Here is a 22,048-nt window from a genome sequence, read left to right as displayed (position 1 = left end):
AGGACACGAGAGTACAGGCCACTCTGGTTTTGTCTCAGACATCGTGAAACGGGGGAAATAGTGATCATGGTCAATTCCGAGAACTCATGATGTGGCGATGAATCATAACGATCCGAAAAGGATTATTCATCTCCTTGAATTGTGTAGCCAAGGAAACAAGAAAAGGCCACATTGGCTTTTAGATTCACACCTGTTTCTAAAATCACTGAAATACTCAAACCCCAGTATTAATGGTGAAGGCCATATCCAAGGCCCACGTGCTCCCAAACACATAGGGGAGGTGCCAGAATGTCTGTAGAGTTAGTTGCTGTAATTCAATGTGTGATGGTCCTCAGGAAGAGGAAGCAGGGGATGGCTGTCAAGAGACTACAGTGGTTTGAAGACAGATAAAATGTTACAGGGATGGACAAGATTGGTGACACCGTAAAGTGTGATGGCAAAAGGTAAACAGGGACAAATTGCTTGAGTTTGTCTCTCTCCATTCTGAACACAGTCTGGGAGTGTCCAGAAAGGCTGTTGGAATGAGACCTTCAGAGATGGATAGAGATTGAGGTGTGCCACAGGGAAGGAGGGCTACCTGTTTGCTCCTCAGAGAGTTACTGATTAATCAGGTCAGCCCAACACTTGTAAAACAATGAGTTACTGGGACTGAGGGAAGCACGGGGCTTCTGGAATCTCAGCGGTAGCTGACTGAAAATGCTGGTCACCATGCTTGAAAGAAACAGCCCTGCTGCAATTGGAACCAAGTTCAATATCAAGAGGCTGGACAGGAAAAATGCTACGAGGCTTTCTAAGTTTTAAGCAACTGGGCAGCTTTTTCCTTCCAGGGAGGAAGGTCTCAAAACAAGCATTCAGAGCTTCCCCAAGCAATGCTCCCACGTTCCTTCTCTACCTTCAGACCTACAAGGCAGAGACCAATTCTGGCCAAGAATATATTTAATCTTTCCCACCTCGTGTGATTTTGAGTGATAAACACATCTACCTTCTTAACTCTTCCCAGCCTTCCTGCTGTGTGTCCAGAAGTTACTGATGTGGAGACTATTTTTAGGAAAAGCCAGTGGGGACACCCAAGAGGACCTCGGTTAGGTGCTACTAAGTTAGATGGTAACAGGAGGCTTCTGGAAAACGCATAGAATACTTAATTTCTAAGAAAGAACAATGGGTCTTGCCAAATACATACTTGCGAATCCAGGAAGAATTGTTACTTTCACCACAAGAAGAATTGCCAAGAGTGAGTCCTTGCAGTGAGATACTTCGAGAAGGAATTATATTACCTAGATAACCTGGCAGTGGCAAGAACTCAATGTCTTGTAGAATAGACTGAAATCCCAAGTGTAAATATTGGCACAGTGGTGCCAGGAAAAGTCTTCTTGGTCTTGAGACTGGAGGTGAGTTTGTTCCCTGAGACTGTAGAAAGGACTTCCTGTCCCCATAGTGATGTACGGACATGTTTGCCATTGCTCGGTGAGCTCAAGCACAAGACAGGCTGCCATGACGCTTCCGCTCTGCCATTTTTGCAATGATGCATGAAAAAGCAGGGAAAGGCGTAACGACATGGCAGTTGACGCAGTCTACATTTGGCATCTGTTTTTCTTGTGTATGTCTAATTTGTGCAGCGATGTCTTTATGTAACACTTTTCAAAGGCAAATGACAACGTCGTCCCCAACATTCATACACAACGTGCTTCAGGATTTTTACAACATAGAACAAAGGGATCAAAAAGCAAACTTGGGCATGTATTCTGGGTACCTACATGCCACCTTGACATCGTATTTCTCAGCTGTTTTGGCTCAACATGAGGGTACACAGATTGCATAAACCGGCATTTCTCCCTGTGATCTTTTGATAGATGGTGATCGATGAGTATGATGGTGTAGCCCCAGTCTTGTGGGGAAAGAATGTCTTCCCGTCTGCTTAATGCTTTAGAATTACCATCTGTGGTAGGCAGAGAATGAAAAAAAATCCTTATCTGTGATCTGCACTGGCCTGTCATTTCTATGCCAGGAGTTGATTAAGGCTCTAAAACCTTAGGGAATTTCTTACTGTTCAGGGCTTTCTTTTTGGGGGTGGGGATCAGAGCCAGTTCAGAATTAAATACAAAGAAGTCTGTTCTAAGGAAGCTTCCGTCTGTCTTGCTTCTGGTTTTCCAGTCCCCTCTCCTTGCATCCTCTGCCACATGTTTGGCTGATCTATGACGAGGTCCTGTCATTCAAAGGCACCTCTACTTTATCATCCACTTCCCACACTCGGGTTGATAGCCTCATGTCAAACATTCAACCTGGTCTACATTCCTCTAGACCAGGAGGTACAGACTCTTTGGACTCTAGTTCATAGAAGGTTTGTTTTTTTTTTTTAAATGTTTGTTTATTTTGAGAGGGCAAGAGTGTGTGAGCGGGAGAGAGGGGGAGAGCGAACCCAAAGCAAGCTCCGTGCTGTCAGCTCAGAGCCTGATGAAGGTCTCAAACTCATGAACCTCGAGATCATGATCTGAGCTGAGATCAAGAGTCGGATGCCTAACTGACCGAGCCACCCGGGTGCCGCAGTTATTTATTTATTTACTCAGTCAGGCAGTGGACATTTAGGAAGAGCAGCACGTTCCGTGGACACACGTGTCCTCGCGGGGAGGCCGGCGATGCCGTCAGGCTCTTTACTCACCACAGTTCTTTTCGTCGCTGCCGTCAGCACAGTCTTCGTCCCCGTCACACTTCCACAACAACGTGATGCAGCGGCCGTTCGCGCACTGGAATTGGGATGGTTCACATTTGGTTTTTCTTCCTAAAATCAGGAGGGAGCGCTTAGCTAAGCTACGGTACAGGCACGGCAAGCCAGACCTGCAAGTGACGCAAAGACCTGCGGATAGGGTCCCTCTCGGAGGGACCGTTGCAGGCTCGGCTGGTAGAATATTCTAGGGGTCAAGGTGCGGTCGACACTGGGGCGATGGAGTTCCTGGCTGGGCACACGTCATCCGGGGAAGACTACATTTCCCAGCCTCTCCTGCAGTGAGGGATAGCCATGGAGGGGCTACGGTCTGCCTACTGGAATATCAACAGTAAGAGTAAATAGGACCTCAGGGAACTGTCCTCAAAGGGATGGGGATTCCATTTTCATTCCCTTTTTTCCTTTCTGGCTCCTAAAAATTGGGCATGGGGTCTGCGGTAGTGATCTTGGGCCAAGGGAGCCAGACCAAGATAGAAGGAACTGGATTGCCCGGAGAACACGGGGAGCGGGTCAGCCTTCACGTGCCTCTGTTTTGTTTCCCTCCCTTGTTTAGCTCATTTGTGCATTTGTAATCACACAGCCAAATCCTAATCCACGAACAGCATTTCTTGGCCATATTCTATACTGTGATTCACACAGGATGCTCCTACTACCAGCAAACTACGGGAGACTGAGAACTGATAGCAAGGAGGGGACAGAATAGTGTAATACAGGCTCTTCATCTGAGGATCTGAATTCTAATTAGAAAAAGACCAGCTTACAAAATGGCTCAAAGATAAGGATCAGGAAGGTACAGTGGAGAGGTAAAGGGAGATCATTTTCAGTGATGGGGGTGGAGAAGGGGGGGCGGGAAAGCAAAAGGAGGTAGAACCACAGACCTGGGGTCTATTTCTCTGATTCTCTGTTTTCCTGTGCTCGGCGTATGGGTATGTAATTCACACAGGGATATGCACTAATACTTATAAGTAGAGCTCTTATTATTATTTATTTATTTATTTTTGCCTGGCCTGGGACAGCTAGCGTTCAGATGTTTCCTACCATTAGCATGTCTGTCCTTCTGAGGGATGCGATTTCTTTGCTCTGAAAGGCAAGGATCAGGTGGCTTAATGTCAGTATACGACAAGTATGCAAGAAGACCGAGGGCACCCCATGGCTTGGGCAGACGACTTAGGGACGCCTTCCAGGCAGAACGCCCGCCCATCTCCTGCCACCTGTCAGCATCCGCAGCTGTGGCCTTGCTGGGCTAAGAGCACTACAGTACCAAGCACAGACTAGAACTCTTGTGCTGAGTACACAGTACTCTCGTTGGCCTCCCTGCTTTCCGCTCTTCCCTACTGTCTCCAGGCCTTCTAGGCTTTCGTGGCTACTTCCCTGGCAGATAAAACTTTTGATCCAAGTCAGGCTTGCCGTATGGCTGTGGCTCCGCTCTTAGGTACTAAATGTATTCGTAAACTGTATGCGCCACTCTGCCCCCAAGAGTCCAGCGAAGCAGGGCCCCGGCTACAAAGCAGCATGGTGTGATGCCATTTCCTACCTAGATTTCATACTATTCATTCATTCCACAAGTACGCTATCAGGTCTAAGATATCAGGGATTTACAAGGGTAGGTGTTGGGGCGCTGGGGTGGCTTGGTCTGTTAAGGGGCCGTCTTCGACTCAGGTCATGGTCTCAGGGTTCGTGAGTTCGAGCCCCGCGTCGGGCTCTGTGCTGACAGCTCAAAGCCTGGAGCCTGTTTCACATTCTGTGTCTCCCTCTCTCTCTGCCCCTCCCTGACTCATGCTCCTTGTCTCTCAAATAAATACCTTTTTTTAAAAAGTTAAAAAAGAAGGGTAGATGATGTTGCCAGGAAGGGTCACCTGCTGGTGTTTATAGTAACCCGAACTGGAGTGGCTGCTCCCCCCACCAGTCACATAGTCTCAATAGATTGTGAATGTTCTCAGCGCTGGTCTGCGGGCTACTGGCTGTAGGTCTCTGTCCCCAAGACTTGTGAGGGCTGTGGGAGAGGTCAGGAGCTAGAGTACATCAATGTGAAAAATAGAAGAAGAGCAAAGGGTCATCAGAGAACCTCGATACAAACATGGTGGGCAAGACCAGTCAGGTTGCCCCAAGGATACTGTGGAGAGGGAAAGGCTCTGAATGTTTTTTTCTTTAAGGTTTTGGGCACCAAAGATTGTTCAGTCAGAATGAGACCAAAAAAAAAAAAAATCAGATGCACATATCTATGGTGTCCCAAAGGTAACCACACAATCAGGTTTGGACAGGGAAATGAGAGTAGGGGTCAAATGACAGTTTTCGACATCAGGGTGAGGCACTGAAAGATCCTAACAATGAATGTGGAAGTGACAGCGTGCATAGACACTCGGGCTGGCATCGGGTTCACTGGCACCTTTAAAGAGGGTCTTTGAACATGGTGGTAGCCAATAAACTATCAGCAGCAGTAAATGATATTAAAATCATTTAGTATCAGCAACACTGCTTCAAGAGCATATCCTGAGCAGACTCCGGACGGACCTAAGTATTTTCTTTTCTTTTACTTTTTTTTTTTTTTTTATTATTAAGTCTATTTGTTTGAGAGACAGAGAGAGTGAGCAAGGGAGGGGCAGGGAGAGAGAAGGAGACAGAGAATCCCAAGCAGGCTCCACACTGTCAGTGCAGAGGCCCATGCAGGGCTCAAACTCATGAACCGTGATACCATGACCTGAGCTGAAAGCAAGAGTCATAACTATTTTCTTTGTGTTTATGCCAATACCTTAAGCCAAAAAGGAGTTTACTTTCCACCTGTTTGTTATCTCAGATATTTCTACTTCACCCAAGCTTCTGCGTGACTGTCATTAAGCTGTTTTGCCGGGACACACCCACAACTCTCCATTACCACGGGGTTGGATGTGGACTACAAGCTACTAAATGTTGCTGCTGTGTCAAGGGAGCAGGGTCAGGGTTGGGGTGGGGGTGGGTAAGGCTGGCTGGCTGCCTTAGAATGGACCCCTTCTTTAAAGGGAGGTGAGTAAAGACCATAAGCCTTTTTGGCCATGCCTCAGTTTCTTGTTATCTAAGCACTCTGTTGTGAGAGTTGCCTACTGGGCAGAAAGCCCTCCTGGTTCTGTTTAACCTTGTGTTTGACCTTGGCCTTGGGCAGACCAAATAGGGCTTCAACGCCAGACTCGAATGCTGTGACCGCAGCCAGGCTGCAAGGCTGTGGTCCAAGTTTCAGAAAGACTCTACCTCCCACGTCCGGGGCTCGGCTGGAATTGCGGCCGTACACAGCTCCGGGAGAACCCAAAGCACCAAACAAGTTAAGAAGCTTTTGGTTTCCAAAGCTTTGGAGGATTATAGGATTGTGGACCCGTAGTCTATTTTCATCCATGACCGTTAAGTCTCAAGTTCAGCATTCTACTTTCATAAAGGGAACGGGTTGAGCTTGCAATGGTCTATACTCAAGGTGCTGTTAATTCCTAGGCTAAGCTAAGGCCACTGATGCCTCAGAAAATAACCCTATATGTAGAGGCTCTAGTTAGCCTGTATCCTGGGGAGAAAGGCCATGACCTTGGAGAACCTTCTACCAGGAAGGCTTTCTTTGCAATGCAGCAGTTTTGTGTAAAAATTTTTAAAGGCTTCTTTCTGTTGCTTGAAGACATTAACCTGTTGGCCTAGATCGGGGTTTTCTTCTAGCTCTGAAACTTAAGAATGAGTATCCCTGCCCTTTTGGGTCAGTGGGTTGGAAGTCACTTATACTTAGTCACATATGTACCAAGTCACAGCTATTTACATTTGTCATGAACAAAAGCCCAGAAGTGTCAAAGACTAACCAGCTAATTCTGTCACTTGCACACGTGGAATCAGACCCTGCAAACTTAGTTCAAGACACTCGTGTCCCAGGAGCCTTGTTGACCTAAAGAGGTAAGGCCGCTTCCCAGACACGTTGGCAGTTTGCTGGCTCTGAGAAACGCAGGGTTTTAAATGCATACAGAAGTTGATCTGCTGTTGTCTAACTTTGCCCGCAAAGGTTAACCAGGGAGAACAGTATGGAAGCTTCAGGGAAAAACTGCATAGATCTTGCAGTAAATACAAACTCCTCACCGTGGGCTACACCTTTCCCAAGAGGGCTCTGAGCGGCCCTGAGGATGGAGGGGTTTCTGAGAATCAGACTCAGACATGAATTTGAACCTGCACCATGAGGCTCAGGCTGTCGCTGTGCGGGGACCGGCAGAGCCAAGCATGCAGATCTCTCTCTCCTTCTCCCTCCCTCTACGCCCCCTCCCTCTCTCCCCTCATCGCTGGGGCACACAGGTGTCATCTACAGGAATTTCTTCAGCCCATTTGTTTTGCCACTTCCGGGGCCACTGAGGGCATTTATTTTTAGTCCTGCTCACTTCTGCTGCTCCTTTAGTGCCAATCTTTCTATTTACAGGCTAAAACTCATCTTAGGGCAAGCCGACTTCTGAGTCAGCAATGTAGTTTTCTCTCTCGGGAGAGGAGGTTAGTTAGTGAAAGGAAGTCCGGATGACAGCCTGAGTGTCAGGCACAAAGGTTGTGTCCCAGCCCTTGAGTCACCCCCCTCGAGGCTTCACTTGTGGCGGTCAACGAAACCCTGTTAAATACGCAGGTTAATCCTTCTCATTCCCTGAAACACGTGAAGCTTACAATCCCACTGACCATCCATTAGATTCAGATAATCTCAGGAACTGTGACAGCTCTAAGACATGTCTTTTAATTCATGTAAATTCTGAATCCTATACTTTGAGAGCTATAATGCCTCATCTATGTCCCAGGAACCCTGTCCACAGAAGGGAGTTACGGCACTTGGCCAGGATGAGCCTGGGCAGAATGAGAATTTGAACCTGGCCAGTCTAGCTCCAGACACTGTGCTACTGACATGCCTACCGTCTGAAACACGTCGCTCAGGACTGCCTGCTAGAACATTTCTGGTGATTTTTGGTAACTTGGGTAGTAGAGTCAGTTTAAGTCAATCCAAAATTAGGACGTTTCACCTGTCGGGATAATACTTTCCCAACCCAGTCTTATTGTTGAGGGATGGACTTCCCTCCCTTCCCCACTTTGATTTAAAAAGAAAAAGCTGGGGCACCTGGGTGGCTCAGTCGGTTAAGCATCCAACTTTGGCTCAGGTCATGATCTCATGGTTTGCAGGTTCGAACCCCGCATTGGGGTCTGTCCTGACTGCTTCAGATTCTGTGTCTCCCTCACTCTCTGTCCCTCCCCCGCTCATGTTCTTCTCTCTCTGACTTTCAAAAATGAATAAACATTTTAAAAAATTTAAAAAAAAAACAAGAAAAAGCTGCTAGAGTATCTTCAGTGAGGTGGTGGGGGGATTTCCTGGAAGGAGTACTAGAGCTTGGTTCTTGTCCAGGGCACATTGGTTAAGTCGGAGCATATTGGGGAGCTACTAGTCTCTGTGGGAGGCAGACCCCTAAGTCAGGGCCAGAGTTTCAGATTCAGTGGGAGCAAAGCAGAGCCCACGCTGGGATTTCTGTGTTTCTAGATGGGATTGGTCCCTGAGCACACTCGGAAACCACTCCCTGAAGGTTAGGAAGCTAAGATTCCACCCACAGCGGAAGTGACTCCCTCGTTTCCGGGATTGGACTACACAGCACTCGCCCCGTAAGCCGGCCTGCCCACCACTGGATGGATGTAGGTGGTAGATGACTGGTCTTAGGGCTGGCATTATGGCGACAACCTGAGGCAGGTAAAACTTCTCTAGATGCCTTAACACGCATGCACCGTAAAGAGGTCCTAAAATCTGCCTTCTCTTCCTCAGGAACCCTATTCTTGAGGGGCTTCTTCACTTCCTCTAAACCAGTCGTCCGAAGGGACCTCTACTTCTTCTCCCCTGACATTTTGCCATCAGGCCCTGGCCCTGTCCAGGCTCTCATCCCTTGCTTGATCTAAATTCATTTCCTGTTCCTCTTCCTCCAGGCTGCCACAGTCTCTGTCCAAATCAAGATGGCGATTCAAGCAACCTAGAATGGCCTGAAGAGCCATTCAGGCTTCTCATTGGCTCAAGGGTGAGCCTAGCTCTCTCCCTACTTTTCCCAACTTGTCCCTCTTGGTTCCCACCAGCCATCTGCTCAAAATGCATCCAGGGAGCCACCCCTTCCCCAGACCTGTGCCCTGACCATTTGCTCATGTTACTCCTGTCCACTTACCTGCTGGAGTGGGCACAGATGTCTGCCCTTGAATGAGGCCCTCAGGTCCTTTCCTGACCAACCAGATGTGGTCTGGCCACTTCCTCATGGTGCCCATGCCTTTCACACGGCTGTTGTATACTGAGATACTTGTCTAACCTGCCTGTTTCCATCTCTGCAAATGGTGATCCCCTTAGGCAGGGCCTAGAATTTATAACTAGGGACCAAATTCCTGACGTCTAAAGATTCTTGGGGCGCTGGTGATTATTCCTGGGTGGATCAAATGATGTATTAGTTCCCCAATAAAGCTGATCTGAACCACAGACCTTATCCTAAAGCATTCTTTCCAGCTTTCCTGAACCTGAGTCCTGTGGCCCCTTGTTCTGCCAGTTAGAATACTTTGAAAGAGCCAACGCTGTAGAATCTGTCCTTCCCTCTGCCCGTGGGGGCACGTTCATGTCATCTTTGCGGCACTTTATCACCTAAAAACCATGTGCTTTCCACACTCATCTGCCAGGATGAGTGTGTCAGTGAGAGTCTGTGGGCCTCATTTCCATGTGAGGAGCTAGCTTCCAAGACCCGGGCACAGTAGCCGTAGCTAACTGGTAAAGTAAGAAATCTGACGTATGGGACCCGATTTCACTTTGGACATGTTGTAGCGCTCCTGGGACAGGTTGGTTGGTAGCAGCCCACTCCTGCTCGAATCTCCTCACTTTGGGAAGATCATCCACAGAGACTGAATAGTGTCTGGCTTTGTCACATTGGAGTCTTAAGTTCTTGGTGACAATTGGGAACATCATAGGCTATGACACACATAACAGGGAAGTCCCATGACCTTCAGCTGCTCTCTGCTGGTTTTATGATTAAGGCTTAAATATTGGATCTGCTCACTCCCATCCAGAGCTTGCAGTCCAGGCTGTCTTGGGAGCACTGATTTTCTTATCTGACGTCCCCACTAGACCAAATGCAATGAAAGAAAGGACCAAGTCCCTAGTTACTGTCTCCCCGCGCCCACCCCCCCACGCCTGGTGGTGCCAAGTGGCGTATCATAGGTGCTGGGTAGATGCATCTGAAGTGGTTTTAAGCAGAAGTACAAGGAACGCCAGCATCCGCCTCCCACCTACTCAGTGAACCTGCAGATGAGTTAATAACTCAGATCTTGGGAAGACTTCTTAGGAAAATGAAAGATTAGAGACAGTCTCTAAAATAGGGACCCTATTAACTCCCATTATTTGGTGGGAAGAATTAGTTTGTAACACGTGAAGTAATTTGCACATGCCGTCTTAGGGGAAGGGTGAAGTTATCACATAGGAACCCGGGAAGTAATTTGCACATGCTGTCTGTCACCAAGGTTTTATCAGCTCCCTTGCTGAGTAAGTCCCAAGCCCCACCCCACCCTGTACTGCCAAAACCATACACATAAACATCTATACACATCAAGGCTCCTAGCCAGGAGGGCTGACCCAGAAGACCTGAGTCGGTGGCCAAATCATTCACTCCAGCCAGTGGTCCCATCTTCTAGTTCCTGCCCCCAAAGTTACCTTTAAAAACAACAGCGTGCATACCCTTCCCCAACTCTATCCACCCTGGTAGCATTTTAAAAATACAATGAAGTCAAAGGTTCTCCAAGCCCCCTCCCCCCCTTTTTTTTTTTTTTGCATAATCTCTGTACTTAATCTCCTAGCACCCAGCAGGCATCCATGTGCTTAATTTAGTCTCCCAAATAACCAGCAGGCCTAAGCTTTCCCAGGATGCATCCCATGAAGGAAAAAATATGCTAACTTTAAGGAATCGCCTGCCCTCTCATGGCATTAGCCATGCTTAGAGTTTTCATTGCTAAGTCAACAAAACAGGTTAGCGAAGAGACCCCAGTTCCTATGGAAAAATGTAGAGTGACGTTATCCAGCAAGAGTTCTGCTACCGTGAAGTCTGCAAACTAAAAAAGCTATCAGTCCTTGAATGTCTTAGCTAAAAATTGTCCCTGGGCCACTTCTGCTCAACAGGTGCATCTCATCCATCACCTCCACAGAAGGTATTTTTGGACCCGTTGTCTTGGAAGTGTCCCCATGCTGTGCCCTGAGTGCTCTGTTGACATTGACTTAAAGTAGAAGGGAACATACTCAACAACTGTGCGTCTATCACGTAACCATTTAGAGAGAGGCAGGCCCTGAACAGTTCTCTTACGACAGCTCTCCTACGTACCATAAACGTCATTACAGACCTTATCATAGCCCTCTGAGGCATTTAATGTGTTGTAGGTTAGTAGGTGAAGGTGGCTTTCCAAAGAACAGTGAGTATCCAAAGTAAACGTAATTATGACTTGGAGTCAAGTAGGTAACCGCCTACACTTGATTGTCCTTCTTTCTACCAAAAAGGACAGCTTCATTTACCTTCTGTAAGAAATAGAAAACGCTCTAGATATTTAATCTGAGTTATCTATTTATGCTGTGCTCTGAGTCTTCCAAGCTTTGGCTCAAAACGCAATGCCATATTGCTGAGGGCCACCTGTGCCCTTGACCTTCTGGCCATGTTTTAGGAGTTCTTTTGAAGTCATACCAGTTTTATACTTGAGGAATACAAGGAGCTTGGGACTACTTATCATCACGTCTAAAATGGTAGTAAAATTGGGGCACCTGGGTGGCTCAGTCAGTTAACCTTCCGACTTTGGCTCAGGTCAGATCTCACATTCTGGGTTGGAGCCCCGTGTCAGCCTTTGTGCTGACAGCTAGCTCAGAGCCTGGAGCCTGCTTCAGATTCTGTGTCTCCTTCTCTCTCTGTCCCTTCCCCTCTCATGTTCTATCTCTCTCTGTATCAAAAATAAATAAAACATTAAAAAAAAGTTTAAAATGGTAGTAAAACTGCTCCAGTGGAATCAAATTTATGATTATTCAACTTTATGAAAGGCCGAAGCACTTCCGTCAGGACTTCACTTCTTTTAAACAAGGAGACTGCCATGCTGTGATTACCTTTGCTTATTGTGGTGAAGTCTTAACAGTTGGCTGAACTTGGCCTTTATAGGTGTATTAGGCATCTGGGGACACAAGCAGGAAAAGGAAAGAATCATAACAACACAGGACAGGCATTATAGCTAAATGTCACATGAAGTGAGCAGCAGGCCCATGGACGGAAGGGAGGTGCTCGGATTCCAGGAAGCTGTCACTCGCCTGGCGATCCTCCTTAAAGAGAGTCCAGGCTCACATGCTCATTCCTTGGCCTAAAGGAGCCTCATGATTGCTGTCACACTTTCTCATGCTGCTACAGGATGGATCAAGTTTATTTTCTCCTTGCCTGCCAGGCTCCTCTTCCTCCAGGTCTCTTCATCCTGAAGCCAGCAGGCTTCACCAACCTACTCCCAAAGTTAGAGAAGTTTCTACCTCCTCATTTTGCTGGTGGCTAGCCACATCTGAATACCCCTCATAAAACCTTGGTTCTTCCAGGCTTTGGCTTTAATGAATATGTGTTACCCACACCCTTGTCTTGAGTGCCTGGGCTGCGGGAACGTCCGCTAGAACTCCTAGGGATCTGCAGTCAGGTATGCTACGCTACTGAATTTCAACCCGTCTTGTTAGCCTGATGTAAGTTCCTGGCCAGGATCTTAGGGCATAGCTGTCCCCCACCCCCACCCCGGGTCCTAGAGTATTCTAGACAGTTACCATGAGCATGTATGCGGGGGGGGGGGGGGTTGGGAAGAAGGGATGTATAAAAACCAGAGCCACAAAGTCAGCCCACGTACCCTGGGACTTTAAACTTCAGACAGGAGCCAGTCTCGGTTGGCTTAGGATCAGTACTTCCCTATGCCAACCCCAGATTGTACCCATTTGAAAACTGGTGTTTCTCCTCTCCTTTGAAGAATTTAAGTCTTGCATGGGCTTCTGTTTTTTGCTATTCATGGCACGACATGTTTCACATGTGACACAAGGTGGCAAGGGGGACCCTCACCTGCCTCTTACAAGGTGAACATAGACCTTCAACCAACTCATCTCAACAGTTCAAGTACATTCCCAGCTTCCTATAGGATGAGGTTAACCTCCAATAGAAAGCTTATTACATGTGAAATTCAAAGAATAGGAAGAGAACATGCAGCAAAAAATGAATCTTTCTCCCACCTCCTGGCCAGTTAGCAGTCATTTCCGGTATGTCTTCATCTTTTGAAATGTTAGGAAAAGTATAACGCATGGCACTATTCTGAGAAATTGTTTAATAAGTTAGGATTGTTCATCTATTAATGATTCATGTTCCAGTCTGCAAATTCTTGGAGGCAGGACCTTTCCAGGCTCTTAAGGTGTGTGGCATATCAGAGTCCATCTCCGGGACTCGCCTTTCTCAAGGGGTCTAGGTTGGGGACAGCACTGAAGTGACTAGTCCAGAGGGGCCTGTCGCAGAGGGGCCTGTCGGGTGTTTGACATTCCCTTAGAGATAATAATACTTCTCTGGCTGCTGTATGAGTTCACGGAGACATGTGACCAACCCAAACATGATCGGCGGCCGGCCAATCTTGGAGGGCAGAAAAGCCGGTCCCTGCTTCACATGCTCTCACTTAGGCAGCTGAAGCAAAGGGCAGGGGCGCTTGGAGACTTACAACTCCCCAGGTACTGCCCAAAGAGGCTGCTTGACCGCACATTTTAAAGTTGGCTGCTTTAGGAGACACGTGACTGCAGGCAGGCCGGCCTGGGGACTCTGGAATGAGTACATGGGAAGGGGGCCGCTTCCTGTCCCACTTCCCTAGAGCAGGCCGGCAAGCCCCGTGCGGGTCCTGTCAAGATCACTCCAGGGACCCGCAGGGCTTCCCACGCAATCCTTGGAAGGGCTTGCTGTTGCCTGCCCAGGAAAGTTGTGCGGCTCCAAGCGGAGCGTGGCTGAGGACAGGGCTCCCAGGCCCAGTGCGGCAGACCCCGGGGACTCCACAGCAGTCACCGCCGCCACACACCAGCACTCGCGCGACTCCCTTTGATCTATTGTTTGGAGTGAAGGCTAATTACACAGTCACCAGATTAGGACTCAATTCCTCTCGAGGAAATCTCACCGGGAACCCAGATCAGCAAACTAACCTGATTAAGTCTTCGTTCCGCTCCCCTCCCCCAGTTCAGATGTACGCGAGACCCGAGAGGTTTACAAACACGGCGCGAAGGGGAGGGAGAAACACCCAGCGGGGAGTCCTATTAGAAGCCGCACTTGTCCTCCACCCGCGCTCGGGAGAGGCCACCGGGCGCCTGGGGAGTCGCAGTTCGGGTGTGCGGGCTGCGCACTTCTCGTGGCTCCCCGGGAGCCTCCCGGCTGCCGCCCATGGAACGTGTCCCGCTCCCCGCCGCCGCCAGGGTCTCGCTGGCGGGACCCGCGCCCAGCGTCCCCGCAGGCGCCCACCCGAGTCCACCGCCCACTCACACCCCCCTTCGAGCCCCGGGCGCGCGCCCCAGGCTCCCGCGCACGTCTCGGCCCGACCCGGCCCTCTGCCTCCTTCCTAACACCCCGCCTGGCAGAGCAGACAGAACCATTGTTCAGTGGCTCGGAAGCCCACGTTCCCAGCCCCGGCCGAGCAGGGTGGGAAAGAGGCAAAGCGGTCGCTTTGGGGAGGGGGGCTGGAGAGAGTAAGGAAACGAAGACTAGTTCGGGCCAGGCTTCAGGACACCCCAAATCCCGCTGTCCCCCGAGCCCGGCTCCCGTAGCCGCGGCGCTGACAGTCGGCTCATAAGCGCCACCAGGGTTGGGAGGAAAAGGAGGCGAGCTGAGCCGAGAGGCGCCTCCTAGGAGGGGGGTGGGCAAAAGGAGACCCGGGCCTCGCCCCCACCCCCTCCTGGCACCCCGGCTGGGTCCGGGCCACCGGCGGAGGGGCGCGTCCTCACTCACCCGCTCCGGTGGCGCGGCTCTCCCGAGGCGCCCAGCACAGCGCGAGCAGCAGCCAGAGCGCCCAGCGCGCGGACGTGCCCATGGTGCCCGCCTGGATGGTGCCGCCGCTCGCTCCGCACAACAAGTTACCAGCTCTTCTCGGAGGAGGAAGGAGGTGGGGGCGGGGAGGGGGGAGGAGGAGGGGAAGGAGTTAGAAAGGGGGAAAGGGAGCAGAGAAGAAGAGGGCACCCCCCTCCCCTACAACTTGCACAATCTCCTCCCCACCAGCCAGCCACCCACCCACCCACCCACCTCCTCGGGCTGCAGCACCGGTGCAAGCCGAGCTGGCGGGCAGAAGATAATGCGGGCGCTGCAGAGGAGGGGAGGGGAGGGAGAGGGGGTGGGGAGCCGAGAGCAGAGGAGCAGGCAGAGGCGAGCGGAGCCGGCCTCGGAGCACCCACACTGGCGGCTGCCTCCGGAGCGCGAGGGGTGAGCTGCTAGGAGGGGGCAGGAGGGGGAGTGGTCAGCGAGAGCGGGTGTATGGGGGGGGAGCGGCCGCTTCAACCCTCCTTTCCCCTAGACGCGCTGCTTTTCTAAGCTCCGGGCAGCCAGGTGCCTGCGCAGGGGGTGTGCGAGTCTGTGAGCGAGCGAGCGAGCAAGCGAGTGTGCGTGCGTGAGCGGCCGTGGCCGTGGCCGCCACCGGGACTGCTCCTGGGCCCGGCGGCTCCGCGCGTCCGCCCGGGGCTCACGGGGGCCCGGGACGGCCGCTGGTTGGCTCGCGCGCCGCCCTCGCCTCCAATCCCCGGTGCCTGCCCTAATTTCCTGATCTGGGGAACCTGCCGCCCGCCGCAGCAGCTGCGCGCTCCCTACGGTCGTGACTGTACCCGCCCGGCAGCCGTGACCGTGAATGCAGCGGCGGCGGCAGTGGTTAGCGCTGATGCAACTATTGCTGCTATTGCCACCGCCTTCCCGCTAACAGGCTGGCAGCCGGGGGGACACGCAGCTTCCGAGGGCAACGCGCATCCCCGTCTGTCTCTCCCACCCTCCGCTGCGCCCCAGAGAGGCCGGTGCCGAGAGGCTGGTAGGTTGCGTCTTGCCTCCTCTCTCGGCCCGAAAGTGATGGAGCGGAGGGGCTCGCGGTGCTTGGGACGGCTCTGAGGTGGGGTTCGGCGTGCCTGTCTCGAGAGGCGCCGTGTTCGCCGAAAATTAAATGCATCTTTAAGTGAGCGTGGGTGCGCGAGGGTGCGCGCGTTTGGGGTTTGTTCTCTGTAATGGAACGGGACTGAAATAACCCAGCCTGGGAGGAGGGAAGTGTTGCTAGTGAGGCCGTGCATTCTCTCGTCAACGATTATAGTTAATTGATAATTGCGAAAAAGGGTAGTTCGAGGGCCTGTAATTAAAAGCTGAACCTTTTGTTGGGGGAGAGTCTAGGTTGGCGGTTCTTGATACACTTTGTAACATTCAAGTCTAAGGCTGAGGAAGAGAACAAGGAAGTCAAGGCAGGATTCGTTTTAAGGACAGATTCTTGTTTTGTGCCCGGCAGTACCTGAGCCTAGAATTTGGGGGGTTTTGGTGTACTTCATTTTTCTTGCATGCTTTCCCCCTGTTGAGGTGCATGGTCTGCTGTGGTCTATTAGGAACTTAGTAAGAGTTGGAGGGTACCTCAAACTGTTTTTTTAAAGTTTTTATATTGAATGATCCAAAATTTGCAGGTTTCAAGAGGATCTCATTCTAGCTCGCTTTCTCTTGGTGATCTGAGAATTGGTGGGCACTGCTTAGCTATATCCTGTTGGTCCTGGTGCTTCTGGCCATGTGTCAAGGCTCGCCATCAGATGGGATATTTATTAGGCACTTACTGTCTCCTGGAGATGGCCAGAGGGAGAAAACTGCAGGTCAGGATACACTTTGGTGGGGGCCAGAGGCTGTCACAAAGGTGACTGATCACCTTAAAGGGTTTAACCCTGTGTACTGGTGGAGTGTTACACTGACGGTCATTGTGCATGCTGTTCTGCCCGGCCTGTGGGTATTATGCATTCCATACGACCTGCAGCAGCCTTACACAGGCGGTGTGTGAAGTGGAATTCAGATTTGTGGTACGCTGCTCAGCAGTGGAAATGCACGCAGGTGCGGTTCCCCTAGCAGGCAGGGAGGTGTGATGATGGGACAGCCTTCGGGGCACATCGTCTTTAGTATCCTCAGGGTTCCGAGAGACCGTCTGAGAATGAGAGGTGTCACTTTGCAGAGGAGGCGATGAGTGGAATCAGTATGTAAAAAGCGCAACGTTAACGAACAGTCACGTGTCTTGTTTCTACTGTGTTCCTCAGAGATCGGTGGGTAGGTATCACAGCCTAAATACCTGTCTGATAGAGCAGGCTCAGGGCTGACAAACATGTCCTGTGCTTTCTATCTCTCCGAGGGTTAGACGTAAACGGCTGGTGAACTTAGCCAAGGCTTTGTGCTCAGCTTTATTGCTAAATCGAAAGGAGCATCACTCATGGCTCTACCTCTGATTGGCTGCGCAGGGTAGGAAAGTTCACCATGCCTCTCTGTGCCTGCCTTCTGAATCCATATGAAGTCAGAGGGCTCTGTGGCCTCAGGGACCAGCTTGCTGCAGGGCGTTGATGAGTAGAAGAAAATAGCCATATGAAGCAAGGAGTATAATGAATACAGAAAAGAGCTGAATAACCAAATTGATGACGTTCATCACGAGTGGAGACTGGAGTGGGTGAGCTGACTGGGCTCAGAAGGGTTAATGCCACTAACTTCGGGGGCCTTCAGGGAAATGCAGAGGCAGCCATCCACTCCCCCAGTCCATCGCATTCATTGTTTTTGAGACAACACACATTGAGCATCCTTGGCTCGTGGACACTGTGTTATGTGCAGGACGTAGGGCGATGGCCTCCCTAAGGAATCTCAGGATCTGCTGGGGAAGGCCGAGAAACAGCAGCTCGTGTCCCCAGCACAGCCAAGGACTGCTCTGGGTGCTCTCAGGTGACAGGGGAAGAGTAATCTGGATGGGGCATGAGCATGGCTAAGGAGGCTTTCTAGAGCAGGTGGCCCGGAGCTGAGTGGAGCCATCAAGTCTACCAGGTAGTTCCGGTATTTTTGTGAGCCCCTGCCGGGGTCGCCCCTTCCGGCTCCCTTCGCTGTGGTCCGGTGGGACTGAAAGACGAATTTTGGCCATTGAGTTGTGAGAAGTCACAGGGCGCCACTGGGGCATTTCATTACTTGCAGTGAGACCCTGTCTTTCGTTGGCTGTCTGCTGGCCAGAAGGGCCCAGGATAGGACTGCCTTGCGCACCCAATCTGTGGATGATGCGGGAGTCCTTCTCTGCTGTCTGTATGCATCTGCTCGTGGTCAGCAAATGGCCTGTGGCCTAGGGAGGTAAGAACGGTTTTCACATTAAAAAAAAAAATTGTACCGAAAAGACCACTCCAGAAACGACAAGGGAACAAAACAAAGAAGAAAAATAGGCAACGGAAACCATATGTTGCTCACAGAGCTTCCGTGATTTGCCGCCTGGGTCTTGGGAGAAGCATTAACCAGCGTTAACTGGGCTGATGCCCTGGCGGAACTGGAAGGAAGGCCAAAGACTATCTGGTGTTCAAGGCCCTGTGAGGGATGCAGGATGTGTCAAGGGTGGGGTTCAAGTGGGCCAATGGTGCCAAAGAAGGCCTAGAAGGAAAGGTCAGGACGGGACTCCGTGGAGACCCGTATATTGTGGTAACACAGTCTTCATCGTGAAGGCCGTGGCGAGGACTTGTGATGACCTTTTTTTAATTTTAAAAAAGGTATAAAGTTACGTAATTCACCAAGGAGTAGTTAGAAAATACAGAGGGGAAAAAACTTTTTTTTTAATAGTTTATTTTCAAATTGGTCTCCATGTACCACCCAGTGCTTCTCCCCACAAGTGGCTGCTTTGAGTATTGAGAGACAGTAACATATTCCATTTCTTTACTTTTAAAAATGTATTTAATTTTATCCTCAGGGTGCAGAATTATATTGACGTTCCTATAATTGGTACAGTTATGGCTCTCTTTATTTGCTAATTCACTTCTGTAAATAAAAAAAAGTATCCATGGGCCTCCTGCTACTTTCCAAGTAATAGAGTATTGACTCTAACACTTATCTGTGGAGGTCCCTCCCTGGGAACACATCTAGCCTCTTCCTTGGAGGAAGCCACTGTTATTGTGAGTTTTGATTCGAGCCCTGATATCCAGTGCAGTCTAGAACGTTCACTCTGGCAGTGGTATGAAGAATGACACATTTGGGAAGCAGGTAGGACGAGAAGAAGATTTAGGGGCCGTGGTAGTGAGGGGAATGTGTAAACAAGAGGAAGAAACTATTTTTGTACTCAGACGTGTTCATATCATCTCTTTGTGAGATCATTTAAAAAAAATTTTTTTTTAATGTTTATTCATTTTGGAGACAGAGCACGAGCAGGGGAGGGGCAGAGAGAGAGAGGGAAACAGACTCCGAAGCAGGCTCCGGGCTGTCAGCACAGAGCCTGATGCGGGGCTCAAACCCATGAACCATGAGATCATGACCTGAGCCGAAGTCGGGTGCCTCACCGACTGAGCCACCCAGGCGCCCGGGTGAGATTTTTCTCCTCAGCCCTTCGGCTGTATCTCTTAGAACTGTGTTTTCCAAACATGCAGAACCCACGAGCCCCCTCCTGCAGTGGCTGCTGAAAGCACAGGTCCCCAGATCCTCCGTTGGAGATCCTGACTCAGTGGGTGGCATGTAGGTCCCAAGGGGACAGTGTACATAATCTCAATTCAGTTTTGCTTCTTAGGATGAGCTCTGGTTAAGAACCTTTGTTACAGAAGGTCGTCTTCGTTGGGATTTGAACAGCCAGGCAGCTCACGGTTCTCTGATACACAGACGTGTGTTGGTCCCGATTTCTCCAGGGCCGGGGGGGGGGGCGGGGGGTGCAGAGAATGCACGTGCAAACATGGGGCGTTTCCTTTTCTTCAGGCCCTGTACACGAGTAAATGGGGCAGCAGAGGTAATCCTCAAGCCGGGAGTTTGAAGCACCATTACTGCGTTTTCTACCCTCTGGCTGTGCCACAGCGAGAAGTGAAGTGAACGTTCCCCTTTCAAGGGATTCTGTAACTTCTGGGGCCTCTGCTGTATCCTTTTCTGATTGAGTGACAGGCCAGTGACGTGCGTGGGATTCACCCCCTTCCCAGGGCCTGATGGTCATGAACTCTAGCTTCTGTCAGATAGCACCTAGGCCCCGCCCCGGACTTCCTGTTTCAGCAGGTCTGGGACGGGGCCTGAAGACTGGTATTTGCGTCACTGTCCCAGCTTGTGCTGAGGCACTAGTCAGGGAACACACTTCGAGAACCAGTATTGTAAACCCCTCAACGTAACTTACTCCCCGCCCTGCCCTCAGCCACTGTGATCGATTCAAGGCCCTCAACCAGTCAGCCCATGGCCTTCTGGCCACACTGCTGGGATGCTTGAGCCCTAAGCGTATGACTCTGGTCTGTCCACTTACAGTGAAGTTCGGGACTTGGGCTTGGTTAGAAAGGCACCGTTTTGAAGCAACGTGGTGTATGGACATTTGGCCGGAACTTGTAGAGTCCTTGGGCCACAGAGAAGGAAGCCAATTTGAAGGCCGACTGACTCGTGGAGAGGAGGAGGCTCAGAGAAGCAGAGAGATGGCGCCCAACCTTGACCTCCAGCCTGAGCCGACTAGGACTCCGTAGGACTTCTCACTTACCTGAGCCAATAAATTCCCTTTGTTGCATAAGACTGTTTGGATTGAGTTTTCAGTTACTAACAAGTAACCAACTGATAGAGGTGCACTCTGTTGTTTGTTTAAAAAATTTTTTTAATGTTATTTTTGTGAGAGAGAGAGACAGAGCGTGAGTGGGGGAGGGGCAGAGAGAGAGGGAGACACACAATCCCAAGCAGGCTCTAGGCTCTGAGCGGTCAGCACAGAGCCTGACTCGGGGCTCGAACCAAAGAAACCCATGAGTTCTTTGAGACCGTGATCTGAGAGGAAGCCGGACGCTCAACCCACTGAGCCACCCAGGTGCCCCTAGAGATGCCCTCTTAAGGGAGGTAGTAGGTGTCCTATAAAGCATGGGGCAAAACTCTGTGTGTGACTGTCCAGTGGAAGGGTAGCAGTGCTGGGAAGGTCCGCTAAAAACTACTTTCTTATGCATCATGGCCAGGTCAGCTCCCCAGCCCCCCACCTCTACCCAAATCAAGTGCTCAGGGACCCTACCAAGGGTTACATTCTAACAGAACCATGTTAGAAATCCCAAGGCTGGGGCCCCTGGGGGGCTCGGTCAGTTAAACATCCGACTTCAGCTCAGGTCATGCTCTCCTGGTTCGTGGGTTTGAGCCCTGCATCGAGCTCTGTGCTGACAGCTCGGAGCCTGGATGGCAGAGCCTCTTCCAATTCTGTGTCTCCCTCTCTCTCTGCCCCTCCCCCACTTGTGCTCTGTCTCTGTCGCAATAAACAAACAAACAAACAAACAAACAAATCCCAAGGCTGAAGACTGTTCGGCCTGAAGCTTTTGTAGAATTTCAGAAGGTCAAAATGCAGCCAAACTTGGGAGAGAGTTTACAGCTGGGATAAAACTCCAAATAGGCTGAGGATGAGGCTGGTCTGGGGGTTCTCAGACGCGAGTGGTCTTGTCCCCACCTCCTCTGTTCCCCCTCCCCCAACGCCCCCCGGAACATTTTGGCAGTGTCTCGCGTCAGTTTTAGTTCTCATGCCTCCTCTGGGACAGGTGCTACTGACCTACAGGGGATAGCGGCCAGGCTGCTGCTAAGCAAACAGCTACAGGACACAGAATGGGCCCCCATAACAAAAAATGACCCGTCAGGTCCAAAATGGCAGTGGCACCACAGCTGAGACATCCTGAGCTAGACGGAGAAGTCAGATGATTCTGTGCTGAGCAATGTATCATGAGTGAGGTCAGGGGACATTATTTGGAAACTGGGCGGCTCAGTAGAAAGATGTTCTGTCTCTGAACAAAGGAAGCACAGACGGGGTTTTGTTCAGAAGAAAAACACGTGAATGCGGAGTCAGAGGGTCATGGGGAGGTTTGCGGACCTGCGAAAAGTAAAGTGAACCACAAGTAGTTTACATTTCAAACTGAAGTAGGTGGATACGGGACATCGACGGCCTGGTTGCCTTGTGATCCAAGGGCGTCCTTTATTTTCAGAACGTTGGGTTTTGTTTTGCCTCTTTCTCAACGAAGGAATGAAGCGTTGGACCAGTTTTAACTTTATTTTCTAGAAACTCTTGATAATTAATTCCTAAGATTCTAGACTCAAATTTGATTGTTCTCGGCTGTCACGACAATTTGCAGGAGGCTTCGGGATGTAGTGCTGTAGCATTTAA

The 22,048-nt window shown here is 50.4% G+C and overlaps 1 protein-coding gene and 1 long non-coding RNA gene across 6 annotated transcripts in view; one reads left to right on the top strand and one right to left on the bottom strand.

The window, feature by feature from the left end:
• The window catches only part of VLDLR (very low density lipoprotein receptor), a 35,375-nt gene extending 20,010 nt beyond the window's left edge, over positions 1-15,365 (bottom strand). For 4 of the 5 annotated variants that reach the window (XM_029920087.1, XM_029920089.1, XM_029920090.1 and 1 more), the window contains exons 1-3: positions 14,995-15,365; positions 14,704-14,837; positions 2,657-2,776 (exon numbers count right to left, since the gene is read on the bottom strand). In XM_029920087.1, the coding sequence (XP_029775947.1) occupies positions 2,657-2,776; positions 14,704-14,785 (202 nt within the window). In that variant the 5' untranslated portion in view covers positions 14,786-14,837; positions 14,995-15,365. Of the gene's footprint in view, positions 1-2,656; positions 2,777-14,703; positions 14,961-14,994 lie in introns of those variants that run through there. The other variant, XM_029920088.1, reaches the window with a different exon arrangement.
• Positions 15,366-15,414: 49 nt separating this feature from the next.
• On the top strand, positions 15,415-20,440 carry LOC115276197. Its single transcript, XR_003901851.1, has 2 exons — positions 15,415-15,763; positions 19,660-20,440. It is a non-coding gene; the product is annotated as an uncharacterized LOC115276197 (long non-coding RNA).
• The last annotated feature ends 1,608 nt before the right edge of the window (positions 20,441-22,048 follow it).

The sequence above is a fragment of the Suricata suricatta genome, chromosome 13 (genome assembly GCF_006229205.1).
Source record: "Suricata suricatta isolate VVHF042 chromosome 13, meerkat_22Aug2017_6uvM2_HiC, whole genome shotgun sequence".
Lineage (NCBI taxonomy): Eukaryota > Metazoa > Chordata > Mammalia > Carnivora > Herpestidae > Suricata > Suricata suricatta.
This window is presented reverse-complemented; position numbering and strand designations above follow the sequence as displayed.